This window comes from Phocoena sinus, chromosome 8, assembly GCF_008692025.1.
Source record: "Phocoena sinus isolate mPhoSin1 chromosome 8, mPhoSin1.pri, whole genome shotgun sequence".
In the NCBI taxonomy this organism is placed as follows: Eukaryota; Metazoa; Chordata; class Mammalia; order Artiodactyla; family Phocoenidae; genus Phocoena; species Phocoena sinus.
The window spans coordinates 3564083-3591166 of NC_045770.1; the positions used below are offsets into that span (position 1 = coordinate 3564083).

General features: G+C 46.4%; 1 protein-coding gene across 15 annotated transcripts in view; it reads left to right on the top strand.

Annotated features, from left to right (window-relative positions):
- The first annotated feature begins 9965 nt into the window (after positions 1-9965).
- The window catches only part of SNX19 (sorting nexin 19), a 44916-nt gene continuing 27797 nt past the window's right edge, over positions 9966-27084 (top strand). For 4 of the 15 annotated variants that reach the window (XR_004351008.1, XM_032639485.1, XM_032639484.1 and 1 more), the window contains exons 1-8: positions 9995-12103; positions 13898-14117; positions 15160-15260; positions 15369-15488; positions 17706-17836; positions 19028-19124; positions 19601-19781; positions 22230-22359. Coding sequence is in view for 9 of the 15 variants with exons in the window: in XM_032639485.1 (XP_032495376.1) it covers positions 10391-12103; positions 13898-14117; positions 15160-15260; positions 15369-15488; positions 17706-17836; positions 19028-19124; positions 19601-19781; positions 22230-22359 (2693 nt within the window). In the remaining 6 variants the exon portion in view is untranslated. Of the gene's footprint in view, positions 12104-13897; positions 14118-15159; positions 15261-15368; positions 15489-17705; positions 17837-19027; positions 19125-19600; positions 19782-22229; positions 22360-24742; positions 24937-25693; positions 26460-27084 lie in introns of those variants that run through there. The other 11 variants (XR_004351010.1, XR_004351013.1, XR_004351011.1 and 8 more) reach the window with 10 other exon arrangements.

Consider the following 27084-nt stretch of genomic DNA (forward strand, 5'->3'; position numbering starts at 1 on the left):
CCTGGATGGATCAGAGATTGGCGCCACCATAAAGGACTTGAAGGATGCAGGGCCCGTGACTCCCACCACATCCGTGTTCAACTCCCCTATTTGGTCAGTGCAGAAACCAGATGGATCTTGGAGACTGGCAGTGGATTATCATAAACTTCATCAGGTGGGGACTCCAATTACATCTGCTGTTCCAGATGTAATTTCCAGATGTGATTTCACTGCTTGAACATATTAACACATCCCTCCTACCTGTTATGCAGCTGTTCATCTGGGAAAGGCTTTCTTCTTGATGGCTATTAGTAAAGACCACCAGAAGCAGTTAAGCTGGCAACATGCCTTCACTGTCCAAACTTAGGGGTACATCCATGCTCCAGCCTTACGTCGTTAAGTTCGTCCACAGAGACTTGGCTGCCTTTACCTTCCACAGAACGTCACGCTGTTTCATTCCACTGATAATATTAATGACATTGATGAGGTAGCGGGCTAGAACCGGCAACTATTCTAGACTTATTGGTAAGACATTTGCACATCAGAGGGTGGGAAATAAATAAATACAAGAAAAATTCAGATGCCTTCCACCTCCGTGAAATTTCTAGAAATCCAGTGCTGTGGTGCATGTTGAGATATTCCTGTATATCCCAGGCACAATGCCTAGTGGCCCACTTTGGATTTTAGAGGCAACCTATTCCTCATTTGGGTCGTTACTCTGGCCCACTTCCAAGTGACATGAAAAGCTTCTAGTTTTGACTAGGGCCCAGAACAAGAGAAGGTTCTGCAACCGGTCCAGGCTGAAATGCATGCTGCTCTGCCACTTAGGCCACATGACCCAGCAGATCAATGGTGCTTGAATGTCAGTGATCAATAGGGATGCTGTTTGGAGCCTTCGGCAGCCCCCATAGGCATTTTTCTAAGAGAAATGAAAGGATATCTCCATACAAAGACTTGCACACAAAAGTTCACACCAGCTTCATCTGTAATAGTCATAAACTTCAAACAATCCAATGTCCACCAATAGGTTAATGAATAAACACGTTATCATGTATCCATACAGTGGAATACACTTCTCAGGTATAAAAAGGAATAAACAATTGATCCACCTCAAAATAACTATGCTGGGTAAGAGAAGCCAGACACACCAAAATCCATTGTGTATGATTTCATATGTGTGAAGTTCTGCAAAATTCAAACTATTCTAAAGTGAAAGAAAGCCTGGGGGAGGGGGCAGGGCAATGCTGACAGGGCAGGAGGGAACTTGTGAAGATGACGGATACGTTATCATGACTGTGGTGGTGGTTTCATAGGTGTATACATATGTCAGAGCTTATCAACTTGTGTGCTTTTAGTATGTGCTATTTATTTTATGTCAATTAGACCTCAATAGACCTGTTAACATATTTAAATATAATAACTGCATGGAAAAAATGCTTTTATGTTTCCCATTCAGAATGATATTGTAAGTCAAGGAAATACCTTCCTATCATGGTTTGCTATGAGGTTTCTTTGTTTTGCTTTTAGTTTAAAGTCATGAATGAATATTGAATATTATTACATGCTTTTTCTGCATCTGCTGAGATAATATGAATTTTCTCTTTTAACTGGAATTTAATGGAGTGGGCCAAGACAGTGTACCTTGAACTCATCACATACTTCTCATCCTCTTAGGAGCCCAACGCATCAGAAAGTGTTTTCTATTCAGGACCTAGTTGTTCTGCCATGGGAGAGACTGTTAGAACACTTAGTATTTTGTACAGCCAGACGTAGAATTTAAGCCTAGGTCTCGTTAACTTGCAGGTCATTGTTATTTCCATTTTTATGTGCCATGAAAACAAATCTTGAAAACTATTAAAATTATCATTGTCGGGCTTCCCTGGTGGCGCAGTGGTTGAGAATCTGCCTGCCAATGCAGGGGACACGGGTTCAAGCCTTGGTCTGGGAAGATCCCACATGCCGCGGAGCAACTAGGCCCGTGAGCCACAACTACTGAGCCTGCGCGTCTGAAGCCTGTGCTCCGCAACAAGAGAGGCCGCGATAGTGAGGGGCCCGCGCACCGCGATGAAGAGGGGCCCCCACTTGCCGCAACTAGAGAAAGCCCTCGCACAGAAACGAAGACCCAACACAGCCAAAAATAAATAAATTAATTTTTTTTTAAAAATTATCATTTTCTTTTTCAGTATCTTTATCATCAAAATGTGACCATTCAGAGAACCCACAGATAGAAAGGAACTGTTAGGGACTGAATTGTGTCCCCCTAAAATTCCTATGTTGAAGTCCTAACCCCCGGTATACCTCAGAAGTGACCTGTATCTAGAAACAGGGCCTGGTGACAGTTAATTTTATGTTAACATGACTGGCTACAGGGCGCTCAAAGTAAACATGATTTCTGGGTGTGTCTGTGAGGTGTTGCTGGAAGAGATTAACATTTGAATCAGTGGACTCAGTAAAGTAAAGCATCATCCCAAACGTGGTGGGCCTCATCCAATCCCTTGAGGGTCTGAACAGAACAAGAGGCAGAGGAAGGAGGAAGAATTTACCCCTTTTCTCCTGCCTCACTGACCAAACTGGGACATCTCATCTCATGTTCTCTGGCTCCTGGACTGGGATTTATACCACAGCTCCCTGGTTCTCAGGTTTTCAGGCTCAGATGAAATTACACCACCAGCTTTCCTGGGCATCCAGCTCACCGATGGTACATCCTGGGACTTCTCAGGCTCACTGGCAACTCCTCGTAATAAGTGTGCAGCTACATGTACATATACGTATATGTGTATATGTTCTGTTTCCCTGGAGAACCCTGACTGATACAGGCCTTTAAAGGGTGACTAAGGTTAAATGAGGTTACATGGGTGGACCCTAATCCTACATGACTGGTGTCCTTAAAAGAGAGGGAGACACCAGGGAGGCACGACAAAGGAAAGGCACATGTGAAGACACAGCAAGACCGCCATCTGCAAGCCAAGGAGAGAGGTCTCCATAGAGGCCAGTCAACAGCTTAACCTTGGACTTCCATCCTCCAGAACTGTGAGACAATACATTTCTGTTGCTGAAGGCCTGTGGTATATATATTGTTATAAGACTCCCAGCAAACTAGTTCGGGAGCTTACTCAGTACTCCTTATTCCTGAAATGACCAGTTCCTCTCATCTTCATGGGAAATTTAGCCATCCTCCAAGGCCCACTCAAATGTCACCTCTTCCATGAAACATCCCCTAATTCTCTGCATTCCCATGTTCTGACACATTTTTTTTATAGAACTTTACACATTGTGTCAGTGCCTATCACTAGACTGTGAATCCTTTAAGAAAAGCAACTGTATAAAATCCATCTTTAAATTCTCAATATCTGGTTAATGTCTGTTGGATGAATGGATGGATAGATTCATGAATAGAGAGTGAATGAATAAGTCATATGCAATTTTTCCCTGCTGCTTTCTGGTGGCTATTTATTTTTCAACACTGCATCTAAGGCAGGGTGTGAGATGTCACAGCAATGTCCCAGCCCCTGCATAGCTTCTCTCGGATGACTCATTTTCTAATTTATGCAAAATCTCCTCCTCCTTTTTTGGTATTTCCATACTTTACTCTTCTCATTATATCATCCATCAACCTCCTGGCCGTCCTTCTCATTTACTGAGAACATGTGTACCAAGACCACGGTCCCTCTCCCTAGCTTAGCATCAGTGACTGCCAATCCTGTGTGGATCAGCCTCTAAAAAACAGATTCAGAGTTTCTTCCTCAGCCCTAATACGTTATCTATACCCTACTTCAGGAACTCATTACTTTGCCGCACCCAGACTTCACCATCACAGAAACGTTTTCATCTCTAGATACGAAGCTTCTGTAGAAAGTCAAATAATGGATTCCCAAAGATGTCCTCACCTTAATCCTCAGAACCTGTGACTATGTTACCATACATGGCAAAAGAGATTTTGCAGGTGTGATTAAGGTAAGAATCTTGACATGGGAAGACTCTCCTTGGTTGTCTGGAAGGGCTCAATGCAATCACAACGGTCTTTGTAAGAGGAAGACAGGAAGGTCAGAGTGAAAGAGACGTGACAACAGACGCAGAGGATGATGTAACATGAGGCTGTGAGCCAGGGGATGCAGACAGCTGGAAAGGGCAAGAAAGCAGACCCTCCCTTAGAGCCTCCAAAAGGAATGCCGCCCTGCCAACTCAGCCTAGACTTCCGACCTCCCGCACTGTAGGAGAATAAATGTACTGAGTTTGTAGTAATTTGGTAGAGCACCGTCAGCACACAAACCCAGGCTCCAAGAGACAAATCTATAACCACAGGACTCCCGTTCTTCTGGCTCGCTCCCTCTCTCCCAGGACCCCTAACCCTGTTCTCACAACTCATTTCCCTCTCCTATTGCATTTCCTTCCCTGGACACCCAGACACCGTGAATTTAAATCTGAACAGCTCTCTCCTCAGGATGTCGAGGTCTGAACACCTCATCCTTTCACTTCCTCTACCCAGACACCTCAAAGATCACAGCAAACCAGCCTTCTTCCTTCTTCTCTCCTATACTGAGAGCGCTAAACACCTCGGGAGAAAATAGCTCAATAACACATACTGGCACCACTACAAAGTCGTGATATTTAACCTCAGCTTGGTCCTTGGTCCCCCTTCCTTTTTCTCCATGACCTTCATTACTTCCTTCTAATTCTTGTAGCAATAATTCCAAACTATCAACTCTTCCCAAGTCACCTGACCCGTCACTACCCCTCTTTTCCCTGCATTACCATGACTCCTCTTTTTGAGAGAAAATCGAGGTGGGACATGAGCTGCCTCCATCCTGTCCTCTTGCTACAGCACCCCTGCCTTGTCCCTGCTTATTTCTCACGGCTGCCTCTGCGTAAAAGACCCCCCCCCCATTCCCCTTGCTCTCTGTACCCTCCATTCACCTAAAATAACTTACTTCTTTTTCTTTTTCCAACTGAAGAGTAAACTTTCTATGAAGACGTTAATGGCACCATCCAATTCTCCAGTTGACCACCCTCCTCTGAGTTCCCAGGTTATCGTACTTCTACTGCAACTAGCATACCCCACGGGATAACATTTAGTTATATTTATCTACTTACATGTCTGTTTTGTTTGGGGGGCAAAATTAAGCTCAGAGACTGAGCTTGTCTTTGCCAATAGTTTATTGAGCACAGGTTCACTGTGGGAATTGCACAAGCAAAGAGCACACGGGGTAATGTCTCTTAATAAGCCCATAAAGAAATAAGAGACACCAAACAAATGATCAATTTCACTCTTGTTCCAGGCAAGGGGACATGAAAGAAATAAAGACCAAATGTACCTTTATACGAGCTGGTACCTGGGAAAGCCACCGAGAGATGACTTCCAGCTGCCAGCTCACAACTAGAGTCCGTTGTTGCTAGCGTACGTTGCTAGGGAACGAGGTGTGGGTGCTGGTGCCACTGCCCAGAGGAGCACCCCTCTGGCAGGAACGCTGTCCCCTCTCTGCCTGAGACCGCTGTCCCCCCTTTGCCTGAGACCACTGCACAGTTTCCCACCACTGCTGGCCCAGAGCAGCCTGGCCATGGCAGGAGCAGGTGTCTCAGGATCTTCAGAGACCTAGATCAGCAAACGGTGGCTTTTGCCCATGCAGAAACTCTCAGATATTCCTCACAAACTCTCAGTATTTAGAGTCTCAGTGTCCCCTCCCCAGGGTTGCTTCCCCACATGTTCTTATCGATAAGGCCCCAGGGGTCCCTCAGCAGCCGAGTTGCTAAGTGCTTATCAAGGTCAACTGATGAGATGACATCACAACATACTTTATTCTTATATCAAAACAACTTTACTTCTAAAAACAACTTTTTTGGGTCTTTTGTCATAAAGAAGTGGATTAAGTCAACTTAAGTCACAAACAAGTGGATTCGAAACCATACCAAAACAATACACATGAAAATGAATATACTACCCAAAGCAATCTACAGATTCAAAACGATCCCTATCAAATTACTAATGGCATTTTTCACAGAACTAGAAACAAAAATTTTCAATTGTATGGAAACACAAAAGACCCTGAATAGCCCAAGCAATTTGGGAAAGAAAAATGGAGCTGGAGGAATCAAACTCTTTGACTTCAGACTATACTACAAAGCTACAGTAATCAAGACGGCATGGTACTGGTACAAAAACAGAAATATAGATCAATGGAACAGGATAGAAAGCCCAGAGATAAACCCACGCACATATGGTCGCCTTATCTTTGACAAAGGAGGCAAGAATATACAATGCAGAAAAGTCAGCCTCTTCAATAAGTGGTGCTGGGAAAACTGGACAGATATACATAAAAGAATGAAATTAGAACACTCCCTAACACCATACACAAAAATAAACTCAAAGTGGATTAGAGACCTAAATGTAAGGCCAGACACTATCAAACTCTTAGAGGAAAACATAGGCAGAACACTCTATGACATTATTCACAGCAAGATCCTTTTTTTACCAACCTCCTAAAGTAATGGAAATAAAAATGAAAATAAACAAATGAGACCTAATGAAACTTAAAAGCTTTTGCACAGCAAAGGAAACCATAAACAAGACGAAAAGACAACCCTCAGAATGGGAGAAAACATTTGCAAATGAAGCAACTGACAAAGGATAAATCTCCAAATTAATCTCCAAAACATACAAGCAGTTCATGCAGCTCAATATCAAAAAAACAAACAACCCAATCCAAAAATGGGCAGAAAACCTAATAGACATTTCTCCAAAGAAGACATACAGATTGCCAACAAACACATGAAAACATGCTCAACATCTCTAATCATTAGATCAAATCAAAACCACAATGAGATATCACCTCACACCAGTCAGAATGGCCATCATCAAAAACTCTACACACAATAAATGCTGGAGAGGGTGTGGAGAAAAGGGAACCCTCTTACACTGTTGGTGGGAATGTAAATTGATACAGCCACTAGGGAGAACAGTAAGGAGGTTCCTTAAAAAACTAAAAATAGAACTACCATATGACCCATCCATCCCACTACTGGGCATATACCCTGAGAAAACCATAATTCAAAGAGTCATGTACCAAAATGTTCATTGCAGCTGTATTTACAATAGCCAGGACATGGAAGCAATCTAAATGTCCATCGACAAAGGAATGGATAAAGAAGATATGGCACATATATACAATGGAATATTACTCAGCCATAAAAAGGAATGAAATTGAGTTATTTGTAGTGAGGTGGATAGACCTAGAGTTTGTCATACAGAGTGAAGTAAATCAGAAAGAGAAAAACAAATATCATATGCTAAAGCATATATAGGAATCTAGAAAAACAGTACTGATGAACCTAGTGGCAGGGCAGGAATAAAGACACAGATGTAGAGAATGCACTTAAGGACACCGGGGGCGGGGGTGCTTCCCTGGTGGCACAGTGGTTGGGAGTCCGCCTGCCAATGCGGGGGACACGGGTTCGTGCCCCAGTCCGGGAGGATCCCACATGCCGTGGAGCAGCTGGGCCCGTGAGCCATAGCCGCTGAGCCTGTGCTCCGCGATGGGAGAGGCCACAGCAGTGAGAGGCCCGTGTACCAAAAAAAAAAAAAGGACACCAGGGGGGTGGAAGGGGAGGCTGGGATAAAGTGAGAGAGTGGCATTGACATATATACACTACCAAATGTAAAACAGCTAGTGGGAAGCTGCTGCATAGCACAGGGAGAGCAGCTCGGTGCTTTGTGACAACCTAGAGCGGTGGGATAGGGAGGGTGGGAGGGAGTCTCAAGAGGGAGGGGATATGGGGATATGTATATATGTATACATATCACTTTGTTGTACAGCAGAAACTAACACAACATTGTGTTCATCGGCAGACGCTGCTTCCGCGTATCCGCTTCAGAAGCAGGAAGGCACTCGCGGCTACCTCAGTGCTCCAGACCATCTGCTCAGGTGGCACAGCGCCCACTTACAAGGTCAGTTTCTTCCTGCCCAGAGCATTCCAGATTCTGCTGCAGTGTAAACTTCCTCTCTGAACCATCTTGGGGAATTCTTCAGACTCATCCTCAGTCCCTCCAACATCCACTTCTTTTTTTTATATATATAAGTTTATTTATTTATTTATTGGCTGTGTTGGGTCTTTGTTGCTGCGGGCAGGCTTTCTCTAGTTGCAGCGAGCGGGGTCTACTCGTTGCAGTGCACAGGCTTCTCATTGCGGTGGCTTCTCTTGTTGTGGAGCACGAGCTCTAGGCACACGGGCTTCGGTAGTTGTGGCACACAGGCTCAGTAGTTGTGGCTTGCAGACTCTAGAGCACAGGCTCAGCAGTTGTGGCGCATGGGCTTAGTTGCTCCATGGCATGTGGGATCTTCCCGGCGCAGGGCCCAAACCCATGTCCCCTGCACAGGCAGGCGGATTCTTAACCACTGCACCAACAGGGAAGTCCTCGTCATCCAGTTCTTATTTTAGTTCTTGGCTCGGTGGCAGGGACATTTCTCTGTGATCTTCTAACTGCCCCTGAGGACAATGGAATGGTCTGGGAGGACAAAGACAGCAGCACTCACTTCTGAGGCTCCTTTTCTGTGAGAAGCAGAGCACCAGTGAAGTGGCCAGCGTTCTGGGAGCTCAGGAATGTGCCCAGTTCGCTTTGTGGACACTTTGATGCTAAATCCAACTTTTGCTTTAGAAGTGAGAGTCATGAACTATGCCCCACATCTAAACAATGGTTCCCTTTGCATTCAAATGAGATCTTTACCCCAATAGCTGAAAAGGAGATGAGAGGAGAAGCCACGATATGCTTCCTGTTGGCACAATTTTGGGTTGGAGTTTGCCTGAAGATTCCTCTAAATATGTGGGGACTAAGGCCATCATGATGAAAAGCTGCTAACAGCACAGAGAGTGCTGAAGACAACCATGAACAGCCCTGTACAAATGATACACGTCCCGTGCCAAAATAAAAAGGAAAGCCACATGCACACAGAGCTCCCGGGGGCCAAAACGCAGAAGGAAGCCGGCTTCACATGAAACTGGCACCAACACTCTTACACCTGGTCAGTGCTACTGTCGAATACTTAATTTTCCTACAGGTAATTCCGTCTGTGTGGACAACTGAAGGCAAAAAACCCAAAACCAATCAAACAGAGCACATTCCCAAGCAAATCTATCAGAAGACTGTCTGAACATACATCTCTATCTCTGCTTTCTTTTCCTATATATTTGGGGAGGAAAAGGGAAGAAGAGATGGAGGGGAATAGAAAGGCAGCAGAAAGGCTCCCTTCTCTTTGAGGTCTCCCTTAACCACTACAACCCACAGTGACCTTTCCTTCCCCTCATACATATAATAATTTGCATTTGACCATATCCCATACTGACGTGCATTATTAAATATGCACTCATGACCCAAGAACTCGTCTCCGCAATTATCTGCAAGGTCCTTGAGGACAAGGACCGCTTTTACTCCTCCACACTACCTATCACAGGGATTGAACCTAGCAGATGCTCAAAAGATTTAATTGCTCGGGCAATGCCACCAGCAAATAACCCCAAATCACAAAAAAAGATTTTATTATACGGTATTATGAAATTTTAGGAATAAATCTATCTCTGTGTTAATGTTTTATGCCTTGTATTCAGCAATTCCTGAGCACAAGTTCGCTGAGCTGAGCTGGGAGTTGGGAGAGGGGCGCTGGGGAGTGGGGGGTGAATGTTAAAATGTATCACCAGGCCAACTAAAATATGCCCGAATGAGATTAAAGTAATTGGACTACTGAGTTTGCTTAAACGGTACCCGGTGTTTGCAAACTTCATTTAATCCCTGGAGCGGGAAGTGAGTCTCGGAGGGTCCTTACCTGCAAGCCTGCTCGCAGGTCCCCATCTCTGGGAAGTGGGCGCACGCTTGGCTGGCTCGCGCTGTGCGGTCACGGAGGCTCCTCACCACCAGGGGGAGCCGGGCCGCGCCGGGCCGCGCCGGGCCGCGGGGCGCGCGGCGCTCTCCCGACATGCCTCGCTCCCGCCGACCCGGAAGTGGTCGCCGGTGCCGGACCAGGCGGCCGCTTAGACAGGAGACGGGCTGCGGAGCGCAGGTGCCCGGCGGTTCCAGCACGGCGAGGGACCCTGTGAGGCCGCGGAGGAGACGCCGCTAAGTTCACTGCAGGTGGGACTCAGCGGGGCGGGGCGCAGCGCGAGCCGTTCCCGGGCGCCCCGGTCCTCGGCGTCCGTGAGTGTTCTGTGGGCCCACGGCCCTGCCCACCCTCTGAGGCCGCGGGCCGCCTCCCTGGCACCATGAAGGCCGAAGGGTTTTCCTCGAGGGCCGCGCCCCGGCCGGAGGGGGCTGCGGAGAGGCCGAGCCGCTGAGCCACGCCTGTCGCCGGGCCCTGCCTGTAGGACGTCGGGGCCCGCCGCCCGGCTCTCGTGTCCGCGCCGCAGTAGGCGCCCCATCGCCGGCTCTGACATGGAGGAGGGGGCAGCTGGTCCGGGGAGCCCCCTCCCGCCCGCCATGAAGGCAGAGACCGCGACCGCGGCGCAGGAGCCCCCGGCCGGGCCCAGCCTCAGTCACCTGATGAGTAGCCGGAAGCTGGTGGCCCTGGGGGCCGTGCTCGGCTGGCTTCTGGTCATCCACCTCCTGGTCAACGTGTGGCTCCTGTGCCTTCTGTCTGCGCTGCTGCTGGTGCTGGGAGGATGGCTGGGCGCCGACGCCATCGTGGGGCCTTCGGGTCGGCTGCACCTGGAGCGCTTCATCCCCATGGCTGACTGCCCCCCAAACCCCGAGGCCGAGAGGCAGCTGGAGCAGGAGATCGACCGCACCATCCGGATGGTCATGCGGGACTTCGTGTCGTCCTGGTATCGCACGGTGAGCCAGGAGCCCGCCTTCGAGGAGGAAATGGAGGCAGCCATGCGAGGGTTGGTCCAGGAGCTCCGGAGGAGAATGGCCAGGGCGGACAGCCATGCTCTTGCCCAGAGGGTTCTCACTCTCTGTGGGTGTCACTTGCAGAGCTATCTTCAGGCAAAGGAGACCACGACGGGGAAGCAGAGTGGCACAGATGAGCCCTCCCAGCTCTGGGAGGCTTACTGCCAGGCCACCGCCCCACATCCCGCAGTACAGAGTCCCAGGGCTGAGGTCGCCTACACACGTGGCATTGTGAACGTGTTGCTTCAAGGCCTAGTGCCAAAGCCCCACTTGGAGACCCGGACCGGCCGCCATGTAGTGGTGGAACTCATTACTTGCAATGTCATGTTACCACTGATCAGCAAGCTCTCAGATCCGGACTGGATCCACCTTGTGCTAGTGGGCATCTTTTCCAAGGCCAGAACTGGCCCAGCAGGAGTGGGTAAACCACTCTGCCCAGCCAGTGCCCTGGAACAGCCCTCAGTGCCCACATCTCTGCCACTGATTGTGGAGGTCCAGAGTCTAGCAGATGCGAGAGCCCCTTCTCCAGCCCCAGTGCTCCTAAACTATAGTGAGCCTTCACACCCCTCCCCAGAAGTCGAAGAAGGCCGTGAAGCACTGGAGGGAGATTTGGGGGGAGTGCTAGAAGAGAGAGAAGTAGGAGACAACTCTTCTCACTTCCTGCAGCCTCTGTTCTTGTCCGAAGATGCAGAGCTGGAGTCTCCGTTGTCTGAACTGGGCAAAGAAACCATCGTGCTCGTGAACCCAGGCACCTTCCTCTCTGCCAGGATGCAGGACTCCCTGTGTGCCCTAGGGGGTTCCCAGGCTCTGGAGTCTAAGGATGAAGAGGGATCTGAAGGAATTGAAGGGGCAGAAGCTGAGGAGGGCCCAGGAACAGAAACAGAGACCGGCCTGCTTGTCTCCATGCTGAATTCCTGCCCAGAGATCCAGATTGACACAGCAGACAAGGACGTAGAGCAGGGAGATGTCACCTCTCTTACAGCTTTGCTGGCCAGTCCAGAAAGGATGTGTCCCCCACGACCCTCATGCTTAGAGAAAGATCTCACCAATGGTGTGAGCTCCCTAGATCCTAGTCTCCCACAGGTACTGCTCTCCTCCTCTCCACCTGGTCCCTTCAGCTCAGCCACCTTCAGCTTTGAGCCCCTGAGCAGTCCAGATGGCCCCGTTATCATCCAGAACCTTCGTATTACCGGCACCATTACTGCTCGAGAGCACAGTGGCACCGGATTCCACCCATACACGCTCTACACGGTGAAGGTAACAGGGTTAGAACTGTGGTCATCCACTCTGGTCTGGGAATGAGTCGGAAAGCAGAGTCAGTGTTTTGAGAGGGAGAGGCTACTCTTACTTAGTTTGCTATGGTTAATTCAGCCAGCATCTATATGTGAATGGTCTGAAGCTCACTTGTGAAGCAGAGTAGGCCTCTATCTGATACCCTCACAAACAATCCTAGAATCTTGGTATACTGAGAGTCATATTTTTCAGTGGTTCCCAATGGATACAGTCTTGTCCAGAGATTCTTTTCAAACTTCTTCCCTGCTAATTTCTTTCTTTTTTTAAGTACTGGTATCTTTCATACTTTTTGTTTTAGGAAGGAAGGTTATTTACCTATATATACATCGAAAGGTAGCAAGTTCTTCATTCCTAGAGATGTTTAAGAGCAGTAGTAGGAACTGCTTGGCAGAAATGATATGAAGGGGGTTCATGGATCGGGTGGCTGGTTTGATTAGAGCAGCAGCTCCCTAAAGCTGGTTTGGGGATAAGCTGCCTCCAAGTCAACTGGAGAGTTATATTTTTAAAAAATACGAATCTTGGGGCCCATTCTTGGGAAATTCTCATTCAGAATCCATCAGCGCCTATCAGAATCCGTATTCTGACAGCAGAGTTTGTAGCCCAAGTGATTTTGAGGTGCAGCCAAGCTTGGGACCGTGTCAGTATCAAATAGTGTCCCTCAAGGAGCAGACTGTTCCACAGAGAGCGTCGTAACTCCCAGGTGCTCCAAGTCTGAGAGCTCTAACCTGAATTCCACCTGCATGTCTTACCTAGACCCTTTCTTCTCAGCACTGGTCTCAGGGACTACTTTGCTCATTTCAGCTCATAAGGAATACCTCTCTCTGCCTCTAGAAAAATTTTAAACACCAGCCTCAAGTCCCACCAACAAGGAGATCGTTTCTTCCATCACTTGCCACAGTATAATACCTTAACCAAACAATAACAGTAACCTACTCTTAATGAGAACAAGCACATATATTGTTCTTGCACAGAATTTATCATATCTTAACTACTCTGTCAAAAAGTCTCCCCCTGTAGGTATGAAGTTGCAGCTTTCATGCTGTTCGGGGTGCTCGCTCTGGGGGAACTTTCAGCACTGTTGTCATTTCCCACATACCAGCTCTCCAAGCCTATGAAGACAGCAGACTCTGACCCCTTAAAACATCTCTAGTCTCCACATGACTTCTCATCATACAGATGACCTGTGCTCGGGAAGAAAAACTCAGCGTCACTCCCAAGAATGATAATTAATTTGCCCAAAGCAAAACAAAAACACATGTTCCTTTAATGCATTCCAGGCAAACAAATGATTTTTGTTCATCGGCTGTTTGGGATTGTTTGTTCTTCCCCCAACTAATATAGATAATCAGTGCTTGCGTGTAATGACAAGATGGTTATCCCCTTATACCATCCAACCCCATAATTAGGGATGAAAGAGGCAGTGTCATTTTTATCAGTGTTGTACCTTCTTTTTTATCCTGTGTCTTTGGGATTTGAAAATAGTTATAAGTAAAGAGAGTGTTTGCAGGGAGAGCTTTGAGATGGAAGAAGGAGTGGAGGGCAGTAAAACTCATTTTTCACTTCCTAGGCCACGTCTGTTGGGAAATGCATCTCGTTCCGTAATTCACTCAGTTGGAGTTACTCATTACAACTTAGAGCAACGGTCAGACCTAATACGTTCAGGAACAGAATAGGAGCATCTTGCTCCCTTTACACCTACGCTACTCTTATTGTGTGGCCAGTAAGCTGATACAGTAAACAAATTTGTTCACCCGACAGTATGAGACCGCCCTTGACTGCGAGAGCAGCAGTGGCCTGCAGCAGCTGGCCTACCACACCGTGAACCGCCGTTACCGTGAGTTCCTGAATCTGCAGACCCGTCTGGAGGAGAAACCCGATCTACGAAAGTTCATCAAAAGTCAGGAGTTACCCCAGCCCCAGAATGCCTGCTTGCTGTTCACATCGAGCCACCCTGATCTGAGAGGCTGGAGGCCTGTTGGTTTGTGGGGAGGGTGGAGGGGGAGACTGCAGCCTCAGGGATCCTGTGCTCCCCCAGTTTGCTTTTGGGTATTTTGGGTTTTAGTGCTGGACGGTGCTAATGACATTCTTTCCGAGGTGCTTCTTTGCCACCGAATGCTTTGTTCTGGGGCCCCATCTAGTTTAAGCTTAGGAAGGAAACTTCCACAGTCCACCTGTGCCTGTGAGGTAGTGTGAGGTGTTAACTGTTCCAAATTCATAGGTCGATTGCTCTTAGATACTAAAATGTCATCTAGAAATCCTTGCCAGCTTTCCTTTAACAACAGGCTTTTTGGTGTGCTGTTTGGTACTTGTGAGGCACAGGAACGGTAAGAAAACATAAAGTTTTACTTGAAAAATAAGCTAGTAAGCAGCTGCTTTGTTTTTTAAAAAAATGCCAGCGATCACTCAAACATTTTAATAAGTTTTGGCATAAATTGTGTATTTCAGTTGCACATTTTCTTTCTTAATAACAATAATTGATACCGAAAATATATGCCCAGTTCTCTACTAAGCACTTTATACTTATTAGCTCTTTTAGTTCTCATAACAGTCTATAAGATAGATACTATCATTATCCCCATTTTACAGAAAAGAAACAAAGAAAGATTAAGCAAGTTGCCTAAGGTCATTATTATAGTAGGGCTTGGAGCCAAAATTTAAACTTCCGGGCCCTTATTCATAACCACTATAGTGTTTGGCCTCTTATACCTTAATATTATCATTAATAAGGAAAGTAGGTTGTCTGTATTATATCCCTGGGGTATATTTGGAACTCCTGAAGTAAAAAAAAATCCGAAGGAGGGGAGGACCCAGGGGAGGGACTCTGAAGGGATGAGCCCCAGGCCTTGGGACCCAGCCCCCTCGCCAGCCTCGGGCCGCCTCTCAGCTCCAGCCGGCAGGTGAGGGAACACAAATCCCCCGGAACTGCATTCAACAGTTCTATTTCCTTTACCTACAGGACGCTTTTTATATGGAATGGCTCGTAGTGAATGTTAATGAATTAACTTCACGTTTTTTTTAAGATGTGAAGGGTCCTAAGAAGCTCTTTCCAGATCTTCCATTTGGAAACATGGATAGTGACAGAGTGGAAGCCCGCAAGAGCCTCTTGGAATCATTCCTGAAGGTCAGCACCCTCTGCTCTCGTTCTAGCCACGAGGCAGACACCCAAGCCAAGGTGGAGAGAGCTGGGGACCAGAATTTCTCTTTGAAGTCCTTCTTGTGTCTCTTGCAGCAACTCTGTGCCATTCCTGAGATCGCTAACAGTGAGGAGATGCAGGAGTTCCTTGCTCTGAACACAGATGCTCGTATTGCCTTTGTCAAGAAACCGTTCATGGTCTCCAGAATAGACAAGGTACGAGCGGGGCCGCCGTGCTCAGCCCTAGTTTCTCATCAGTGTGGAGGTGGGGGTGGGAGACGCAGCACCCAACAGTAAGTGGAACACGCACTGGGATTTTCAAGACCTGTTGCCAATATTGGTTAGGTCGTCTACTTGCCGGACGACAGTGAACAGCTAATGAGGATACGATACCCCGCCACAGTCGGTGTACGCACGTCTCCCAGGGATGTCATGGCGTTGCGATTCCAGGGGAGGGATGTAAGGGTGCTTCTGCATCTCCACAGATAGGTGGGGCAGCAAGGTCTCTCCCAGAGACGGAGGTCATTCCCAGGGTCGGTCACTCAGGAAAGAGCCCTAAGACAGGACACCGAGCTGGACTTAGGTTTGTGTAGTGATTCTCTGCTGGAGAACAGTGTGTGAGAGAACTGTACCTTCTTCAAGATGGTAACTCAGAACCTTTGGAGACGGTAGGAGAAGGACATTTGAGCACCACACTGGAGCCTGTGAGCAGAGGTTGCCAACTGATTTTAGCACCTCCAGGGCAGAAGGCTGAGGTTTCTGCTTATCAAAAAATGCATATGTTTTAAGAGGTTAGAAAACACTGACTTTTGTGGCAGAAGAGGCCTCTCCCTCTTCTCATCTAGACTTCAGGGGATAAAGTGACACAGTGGAACTTCACGTGGTGGGAGTTAGGAGACATTCACTGCTGTGAGGAAAAAACTGCAAATCAGAAAGGGATAGACGAGGTAAAATCCCCAGAGTTCCCTGCAGGTGTGTTCATCCATGCTGACGTGTTCCTTCATTGATTTTTTCAACATCTGCCCCCTGCATGCCTACTTAAAGCCATGTACTGTATGCATTGCTGATGATACAGGAGTGAACAAGACAGGTATGCACCCTCACCACAGACTCGTCCTGTGAGCCGAGAGAGCGAGTTGTATTTTCTCAGCTACGTTATCCGCATTCATGCGGTTCTCTCTGTTCTTTCCCTGGGTTGCTGTCCCCCGGTCTTTACTGTGGTCCTGCTTGACCATTTCAGCCTTGCCTCGGCTGTGCTGGCTGTGCTCGTGGAGGACTAGCACAGAAGAAGGTCAAGCAGGTGCTGCGCTGCTCTGAGCCAGCAGTGTTCATTAATGAGCCAGAGGCACCAAAGGAAAAGTAAACGTCTCCTTCCATTTGGATATTTTAGGGTTTCATTTGTTTGTTCTTTTTTCTTTTTAGCAAATGTCTGTATGTCATTTTCCCATTCTGAGAAATAGAAATAATTCTTACTCTTCAGTGAGGATTGTTTCATTTCGTCCTTATGAGTAGAGAAGTTTATATCAATTCCAGATTCCTTAACTTTAACCTGAGTGATTTTTGTTATTCTTTCTCTAGTTAAAGAAGAGGAATTGTTCAAATTAATTGAAAAACCAGACTTTTTACTCTGTGTGAATTGCTCTGAGCATTTTTATATCACATATGTTTCTAGAGGGTATTTCTTAATCTTTATCACTCTTTCTTTTCTCCGTATATTCCTGTCTGCATTCCTTCCACTTAGTCACATCTTGGTGAAAGTATTATCAGTTTGGAAATGAAAAATCATTCTTCTGTATGAGGACTTCCCTGGTGGGTCAGTGGTTGAGAATCCACCTGCCATTGCAGGGGACACAGGTTCCAGCCCTGGTCTGGGAAGATCCCACATGCCGGGGAGCAACTAATCCCGTGTGCCACAACTACTGAGCCTCCGCTCTAGAGCCCGCGAGCCACAACTACTGAACCCTCGTGCTGCAACTGCTGAAGCCTGCACGCCTAGAGCCCGTACTCCGTGACAAGAGAAGCCACCACAATGAGAAGCCCGTGCACCACAACGAAGAGTAGCCCCTGCTCGCCGCAACTAGAGAAAGCCCACGCGCAGCAACAAAGACCCAACGTGGCAAAAAAAAAAAAAAAATTCTTCTGTATGAAAAGAAAAAAATTGAAAATGAAAAGTATTTCACCAGCCTGTAGAACTTCCAGATTATTATTTATCCCATTGTTTTGGCTTCTTTTCCCATGACATTGTTTGTCTTAACTGTGAGGAAGAAGATTTTTATGGCCAGAGAGAAAAGGGGAGAGAGTTTCCACTAAGTCATTAGCTAGTGTCTGTGTGGATAGATAAGGCTCTGCTAGATAGGCCAGCCGTCTACTTGTCCTGGGTGCAGAAAGCACCTTTGTGGTTTCTGTCTGACCCTGCATCTCTGACTCCTGCAGGTGGTGGTGAGCGCTATCGTGGACACCTTGAAGACAGCATTTCCTCGCTCTGAGCCCCAGAGCCCCACAGAGGAGCTGAGTGAGGCCGAGACAGAAAGCAAGCCCCAGCCAGAAGGCAAGAAGGCTACCAAGTGAGAAACCATTCCCAGTTCTCAGGTTGATCCCCAGTTTTCAGCCAAAGCCCATTCCCACACTTAGGCCCTAGAAGAGAGGAGATGGGTCATACCTACCAATTTTTATACAAAGCCAGACCACAGCCTGAGCCTGAGGTCCTGCACAGGCACACTTGCTGAATGCTTGTCTTGCCATGAGAACCCAGGGCCCCAACTGACCAGGGAATTTTGATTAGAAGGAAAATTCTGGAATATGGATATTCTCCTTTTTTATTCCCTGGAGAATTGAGATGTGTCTTTCCCTTTAAGGATTAAGGCTTATGGCTGATCTCTGTTTGTCTTCGTTTCTGGAAATCTTGGCTCAGAAGTTGAGTGCACTAGCGGTAAACAGAAATGGGCTAGAGTGGACACTACAGGGCCGATTTCAGTCCATGGCCATTGCTGCTTCCTCCTGCACTAGGGTCCCAGGTGCTCTCTGGCAGCACTCAGAGCCGGCACGTGGAGGGGAAGGGCACCACACCTTCCTTCCTGGACACTTCGTATCTGTATCTGGGCCATTACGAAGGGAGAGAGAGAATGGGGGGTGGGGGGTTGTAGAATGTGTGTGTGTCTGTCTGTCTGTCATGTGTCATGTTTCGTGGGCTGGCAATAACACTCACAATTCTTAGCCTTTTGTTTTTACTGGGCCCATATTTGAAGGGTAACCATGGTGCCTATGCTTATAAGAACACTGTTCCTTGAAACATTGAGGTTAGCACTTGTGGTTCTTTCGCTGGTTTTATTTGGAACACAAGGGGAATAGTGGATGTGCAAAAAGGTGTGAACAACAAGGACAACCTTGGTCCGTGCCACTTGTCTGTTTAATCTTCAACAAATTTTTAATGAGTGCATAGTATGTGCTAGCCACTCTTCTAGCCTATGGGAATACAACCGTGACAGACTGGTCCTTATTTTACATTAGCAAAAGTCCTTTCACAAATGCAGGGTAGGCATAGCTTAGTGCAAGTGTTGCACTGTATATTAGGAATTGCAAGAGTATATAGTGTTTGGGGGCTTTCAGGGCTAGGCCTCTCTGGCCCTGAACCATAGTAAGCTCCTAAGAATAAGTATGGGTGTTCTTGTCTTGAGGTATTTATACCTGTCGGCCCTTTTGTATGGGGATCAAGACCATGAATTACATACTGTTTCTGCTCTTCGTTTCTATACCAGGTCCAGACTGAGGTTCTCATCCAGTAAAATTGCTCCAGCACTGAATATAACTGAGGCACACGAGAAGATTCTCTATTGTCTCCGGGAAGGCAGTGTGGTAAGAAGTCGCTGGAGAATTCTTGGACTTAATAGCTGGGATGTTGAACCTGCAGTTATAGGCAGCTGAGACAGTCTCCAAAATCAGAAAGGACTTAGGTGCCTTCCTAAAGGACTTAACCAACATCTGGGTCTCTGATTTTTATTCTAGGAGTATTTTCTCAGAGTGGTTTGGAATTCCTACTAGTTCTGGGTTGGCAGGTTGGCTTCTCAAGAGCTGTGGGCTTGGAATAATGGATGAGAGAATGAGAAAGCCAGTTCCTGGAAGAAAACCCAAAGTTTTTGTGGCAAGTGAGACTACAGAGGCATGGTTTTCCTTGCAATTTAGGTTAAAAAAAAATAACTTAGGTGGTCACAGAGTCAGTGGGTCCTCTACTTATGACACTTGCAGGGAAGGAACAGAGGAACCACAAGTGCTGCAGTTGGCCTCATGCTTTCTGCATTCTTCATGTGACATGCCACTGGCTCTTTCTTCAGGAGTCAGAGATCCTCTCCATGTCTGGGATGGAATCCTTTATTGAAAAGCAGACAAAGTTACTAGAAACGCAGCCAGCAGAAGCCCCAGGAAAAGATTCTGAACAAATCTCCAAGGGATGTGTGGATGACTGCGTGTCAGGTGCAGCCGTGCCAGCCCAAGACCTCAGCAACAGTGATCCAGGTAAGTGACAGAGAAGGGAGCCAGGGTACAGTCCACCTGGGACCTGGGACTGTTGGGATTCATTGCTTCAGTTTCTCATCTGTTCAGCTAAGCAAGCCAGGTGTTAAACACCAACGTTTGAGGTACTCTGCTGGGATACGGAGAGGAATACGACACAGTCCCAGAGCTGAGTCGAGCAGAGGAGCGTGGCTCGTAAACAGGGAGTTCCAGCAAGATCAGATCTACGGTTATAATACCATCTTTATTTATTTTTGGCATGCTTTGGCATATCTTTGGACGACTCCCTTTATTTAGAAATTTTCTTCCCTTGATGTCTGTGGTGCCACTTCCCTGGTTCTCTTTCTGCCCCTCTTGTGGCCCTGCCTCAGTCCCCTTTGCTGGCTCCTCAGCCTTCCAGAGCTTTATTTTTGGCTCTCTGTTCTTACTCTCTGCATTCCTGGGTGATCTCATCTGTTGGTTGGTTTCAGCCCTAACACATATGCTGGTGATGCCTCAATACTGGAGGTGTATTTCCAACTGCCTACTAGAAGTCTACACGTAGATGTACTATAGGGCAGCTGAAATACAGCATTCACAGAATGGAATTTATCTTTTCCCCTGGATCTGTTCCTTCTGGTTTACTTACTGCTGTGGCAAATGACACCACCAAATTACCCAAGGTAGAGCAGAGAGGAGGAGGTGAGGACACCACTCTCGCCTCATAAGCATTTGAGGCAGGGCAGGTTTACTTCCCAGCAGTGCAGATGTTTTCTACAGAGGAAAAATTGGGAGCCCTGGATATTAGTAGGTTTGCAGAACTAGAACTTTTTATAAGAAGAAAGTTTTTCAAATCCCCCAAAACAAAGGCTCCCGCTGAAAATAAAAGATCACAAAATCTTGGGTTCAGAAAAGGAAAAAGGACTGATTTCACCATTGTTTCTCAGGTGCCCACAGTCACCTGACCTCTGCTCTACGGACCTCAGCTTAACTCTGTGAAAAATGGAGTTTACAACCCCATCTCTGTTCACAGAGCTTACATCTCACTGGTTAAGTAAATGAAGTGTTACGACAGCAGAATCATCAGAGAGCTCTAAGAAATTATAAATAAGATGGGATGGGTAAAATAATATAATTCTAGCCAAAATCAAGTCTTTAAATTTTGAACGTTATATCTCTAAAGGGATAATTTATGCCTGAGCCCTTCTACCAGCCTGAGAGACTCAACATGCTCACGTGGTAGATAATTTACCACTTTTATCAAGAGGACCTGGTGCCTTGTTTGCTTTCGCTTATTTTTTTACTGCTATGACTAATTGTCACCACGTGATGGCAGCTCTGGGTAAATGCTAAACCTGAGAAAATGATAGAATTGAAGAGAGTGAATAAGGAATGCTATTTTCCAAGGAACTGAATATCCCATTTTGAGCAAATGACTAGAAAGCAGACACATGAGCTCCCATGCCCCCTTGAAATACAGCACAGAAAAAAGAAAAGATATAATGGATGGGATTAAGAAGAAAGTAAGGTTCAGTTCTAGCAGATTTATCCAAATTTGAAATCATTCATGTTCTAAAGAACCCTTAAGCAAGGAATGCTGGGGCAAGCTGGTGCAGAGAATACCCTTTGGTCCTAGGCTAATAAAATGATTGTTGGTGATTAATTATAACATTAATCACAGCTGTAGCTGTGGTTATAGCTGAGGTTTATTCAGGAACAGTATGTATTTCTGGGGCAGTTTCCTGTGAAGCAAATCAGAAGTGACATGGGACCCCATGAACAGGGTTAGGGAACAGTGCTTGCATCCATAAAATACATCTATTTAAGAGAGTTCATCTCAGCATGGGTATGAGCGTATTTGTGGTCCTTCCAATCTTTGAAACAGGAAAGAAATGAGTAATTGTCATAGCATTTTACCAAAGGTATAGTGTTTTTCCTACAACCACATATTATCTCAAAATGGAACTGAAGTCTCCTGGATCCTAACCCGTCAGCTCTGTGTAATGGAGATGCTTTCAAAGCAACTTTTTTTACAGAAAAGTGAATCCCAGATCTGCTCACAACATTTCCTTGCTACTTTGTGGAGGCTGGTGGAATACAAGGATGGAAGGGAGTGGACCTTGCCGGTTCCTGTTAGTCACCAGTTGTGAGCACTTCCTTGGAACAAAATGTGTTCAGCTTCCTGGGGGAAGTACAAAAGAAACAGAAGTTGGGAGGCAAAATAATTATATGCAAAATCTTTTTAAAGATAAACAATACTTACTAAGTGACTAAGGAACATAAAAGAATTGTAAAGAAATACAGAGCCTATTACTGAACTTGGTAGAAATGAAGTAAACATCTCTTGAAAACAGATAGATTACAAAAATTTAAGACGACTGATATAAAGATGGAGAAGACCCAGTGCACTGAAATGTGTTCCTCAAGTATGGGTCTCTTCTGAGTTACTCTCGATGCCTTTTCATTCCCCAGGAACAGAGACAGAGCTGGCTGACACGGCCCTGGATCTGCTTCTCTTGCTGCTGATGGAGCAGTGGAGATGGCTGTGTACGGAGAACGTGCAGAAAGTTCTTCGTCTCATCTTTGGGACCCTGATTCAGAGGTAGGACCGCTGTACATTAGAGTCTCAGGTTGGACAGGGCTTGGATGTGATGCCCAATTCCCCACTAGAAAGGGAAAGTATAGAGTACAGGAGACCTGGGGCCATAAGAGAAGATAAAATCTCTGTTCTAGGGGTACAGGGATGAAGAGTGCCTGGAGAGTATCACCTTGTTGTCTAAAGTGTGAATGGGTCTGCTTCTGTAAGACTTCTGGCATCATCCACTGAATGACAGGCACTACCTGTGATCTCAGATACTTCAGCTGAACTCTTCCTCCTCTAGGATCAGTTCTCCACCCAGCTTTACCCCCGGGCCCTATACCTTTCACCTTGTTACAGTGGCTGTGTCTCTTAACAAACAGTGTTCAGTCACTGTGACGATAAGCAACAAGAAAGACAAGGAGAAAACTGGTCAGTGCTCAAAATAAAGACAATTTTCTCCGGGAGGGGTGTACATATTCACTACTGAAGAAGCACTTACTGACACAGGATGGTAAGGAATAGAAAGATACTTAGATTTAAAACTTAGATTTTATAATTCAGGCTTTGTGATCCTAACACCACTTGAATCTCCTGAAAGATTTGTACATAGATGGAGTTTTTAGCTACTGACTTCCTAACCGTGAAACTGATGCAAGCTTTGCTGAACTGAAGGCCAGAGACACTGTCTCTGAACCAGACAGACACAGTAGTGCTTGAGCTTTGGCCACTGTTGCATGAGACATCCTGGCAGATCCCAGAGTAAGAAGAAGCCAAATCCTGAACTCTTCTGTTAGCATGTGGCTCATGCTAATAGGCCACTCAAAAAATAAAAATAAAAACTTCAGAATTATGTATCTATCCTGCAACAGGTAGGAAAGCCCTTAACAGCAAGCAGTGAAATTGCCCCTTCCACACTTAAAGTTACACAGGATCAGGGGGTCTCAGTAAGGTTTCATCGTTAGGAAACTAAGTGAAAGAAGAGGATGCACGTTTATATTTGCTGAGTGTGTATCATTTCCAGCACCTGACCTCTGTTGGCATATATTTTCTTACAGCAGCCAAGTGAGGTAGGTAGCCCCATTTCACAGAATAAGAAAGTAGAGCTTGGCAAGGTCGGGCAACATACCCAAGGTCATAGTTAATGACACAGTGGAATTTGAAACTGGATGTGCAAAACTCCAAAGCCAATGTGCTGCTTCCTATGTATCGCAGCCTGAAGACCGGTCTCCGTGTGAAGCCCACGTATAAAATGCTGACTGGTCTCTGTGCCCCGCTTTCACCCTTGTCCCTCCTCCATACTCAGCTCTGCCTCAAGGCTGCTTTTTCTGAAAAGCAAATATGAACATATATCCTGCACTTAATATCCATCAGGGTGCTCTGTTGCCTACAAGAGTGATTTTCCCAACATGCTTTCCAGAGTTCTAGGGTTCCACAGAGGCGCTTCAGAAGCCAACTTGGAAGCCACGGGGAAACCCGAGTGGACCGTTTTGATCAGTTAAATAGACTGGGGGTCTAGATAAGGTTTTGTTTGAAAAAGGGCTCCACCGTGTTTAAAATATATATTCATTTATTATAGTAAAATTCCAACTCCTTTCTTACGTGATCTGGCCCCAGCCTCACTTCCAGTTCTCCCCATGCACACCATCCACCGTGGCCTCAGTACTCTGTGGATGCTGTTCCTTCAGGCCTCTCTTCATCCTCTTGTCTCTGCCTGATTGTCTTCTCTACTCGTTCTTTTCCTGCTCTCTCCCTGTGTCCTAAACTTCCCGTCTTCTTGTCTTCCTGGCCTACTGCTAAATATTTTTTAAAAATCAACATTCAGTGTCATTTATTCTGTGAAACTTTTTATGGCATCCTCTCCCATTTTTCCCTGGATCTAAGGAGTCTTCTTCTCAAGTCAAAGTTTTGATAATAATACTTAACACAGTATATTGGAGAAATGGTCTACTTTCCCAAAACTAGTGATCCACCCAGCGTATCAGTTTTCCCCCACGGTATTTGGCGATATCTGGAAATATTTTTGGTTGTCACAACTGGGAAGGGAGGCAGGACGTGGCTAGAGGCCAGGGATGCTGCTAAACATCCTGCACACAAGAGAGCACACTCTCCGCCCCAAAGCAACAACGAATTATCCTACCCTGAAGAGGATGTATCTACACCCTCAGTAGTGCAGAGGTTGAGAAACCTTGCCCTAGACCAGTGGTTCTTTAAGGGCCAGAACTGGCTTATGTCCCCAGCAGCTTCCACAGGGCCTGGGACATAGAAGATGCTCATTAAATATTGGACAAAAGAATAAATATTTCCCTTCTCAATACCTTTATACTGGAAAGTAGAGTCTTCGTATGTTTTGTTCAGTCACGTGTGAATGTTGCTGATTGAGGCTTCATTTCTCTTCCTTTGTTAGGCTTATCTTTGCTCACCTTCCCCCAAAATGGGAACATCCTAAACGAGCTAGTGTGTCGTCGTTGACTCCCCACCTCCTGAAGTCATTTACATGATAAATTGGTTTCAGAACACAAGAAATTACTCAGTAGTAACAGAAAAGTACAGATGAATCTGGAGAAATTCAAAAAGGATTGAGATTCATATATAAAAAAGGTAGGAAGGTTACCTGACGTTTGAATGACTCAGAATATTAAAGAGCTTGGGCCAGAAAGGAGAGAGAAGTGTATTTGGGGAATTATAGGAAGGTCATTGAAGAAATGGTATTTTATGTAGCTAGGGAGCTTTAATACAAGAATTAAATCCGGGGGAATTGCAGGCTGTGAGAATTCCAGGCCGGGCTGCATTACCTCAGTGGGCGATGATCATAAATTGCCTCGTGATAGGGAGGAGACAGTAAGGTGGAGGGTGGGGTGTGAAGTAAATAGACGGTGCTCTCTGGTGTAAGCACTGACTTGACCCGACCGTAGACATGGGTGAGCCTGCATTGTGGCAAACATCCCACTTTACCTTAAAATACTCCTCTCTCTCTCCAGCTGGGTGATTGTTTTGGTCTTATTCCTTTATTCACTGAAAAAATATTAAGAGCTGGTCAGTATAAGACATGATGCCTACTTTTACATATTTTACGGTTTAGCAGGGGTGAGAACTGGGGACCTTATCCGTGATCACAAAATGAATGCTTGGTGAGGGTAGAAATCAAACCCAGGTATTCCAAAGCCCAAGTTCTTATCCACTTCAGTATACTACGACTCTGCTGTCTTTAATGTCTCTGGGCTTCGGAATAGTAGTGATGTCTATCGGTAGGTATCTAGGTGCATAGAACATGTCCAGTAAATGTTAGCTCTTCATATTTGCGCTTCAGGAAAAGGAAAGAAGGGTAAAGAGTGCATTCCGTTTCTGATTCCTCCAGCTAGTGGCCCCGAATTCTCTCCCCTGTTCAGGATGCCCCACCCAGATCGGTCTCCTGCTGCAGCATCCCTGCTCCTACTGCATCTGTCTCTGCGATTGCACACAGCCCCTGTTCTAAGCAGCACCGCGTGTGAGGCCTGTCAAGGTGACTTTATACCCATGGACTCACTTGCAAAGGCGACAGCCAGAGCATCCCCGCGGCTGACAGTAGGCGGCAGACTACTGGTCTCCCTGCAGCACAGACAAGCACAGGTTCTCTACAGGGTGCGGCACTGTTCTCCAGGTTTACTGGTGCTGCTGGAACCAAGTCGCACCTTTCCTCACGAGAAGAACTTGGAGTCAGGCTAAGTTCCTCCCGTTTCCGTCCCCATACCCTGACAGTTCCACTGGAACCACACCTGGTTAGCTGGGTAGATGGCTGTCTGGTGAATGTAGCTCATGCCATAAACAAAATCAGGGAGAGGGCTTGTGGCTGAATTTCCCTTGACTTTCTTCTCCTTTCACTTTTTTTTTAACTGGGCGGCATCTTTTTTCGTTGTTAAAGGGAGAAAATTCTGAATGTTTATAGTGAATTTGAATGAAGCCAAAATGAATACTGTGCGGGAACAGAATTGTGTGGCTAGTTACTTCTGGAAAACTCTGTAGCTGTGGTCTGTTAACCTCTGTTCATCCTAGTATTTCCAAGTGATGATGTTTTGTACTTGTTGACTTGCCCCATATTTCTTCCTGTCAGAAAGTTCTTATAGCTAATAAAACTTTATCCTTAAGTCCATTTTGTTTTGTATGAGCTGCAACAGAAATAGGAACACAGCTGTTGACACCCTCCTTGCCCTGAGCCTCTACAAACTAGAGTTAAATGAAGAGTCTCACTCCTCCCTGTTCAAGGCCTTTCACCTTTCTCTATAAATCATTACTCCCAGCTCTTTTAAGGATATACTTGGCCCTCTTCTCAACTGTCTTGTGCTGGGTTCGTATTGTTCTTGAAGCTTCCTTAAGATAGCAGTCAAGAAGTCATGGACATCGGAGAAGGAATCCCAGTGCCCCCTCCAGAGGCTCCGAGGATCTGATGCCCGTGGCCCATGGTCTACACCAGCAAGTTCCATGTGCATGGTACACACGGAAGAGACAGGGCTTAGTTCAGGGTTCAGAGTGTAGACATCAGTAGTCTTATCAGCTGCAGGATTTAGCACGCCACAAGCTTTTATTGAGCGTTTACTTTGTGCAGACACTGTGCTGAGCACTACAAGCATATCACTGAATGCCTCAAAAGCCGCGTGAAGGACCCACTGTGATCCCAGCTCAGAGACGCGCAGGCTCACGAAGAACTGTGCGTGCTCGCTCAAGATCACAGAGCTAATCAGTATACGACAGGCACAGTCTGAACCCAGGTTT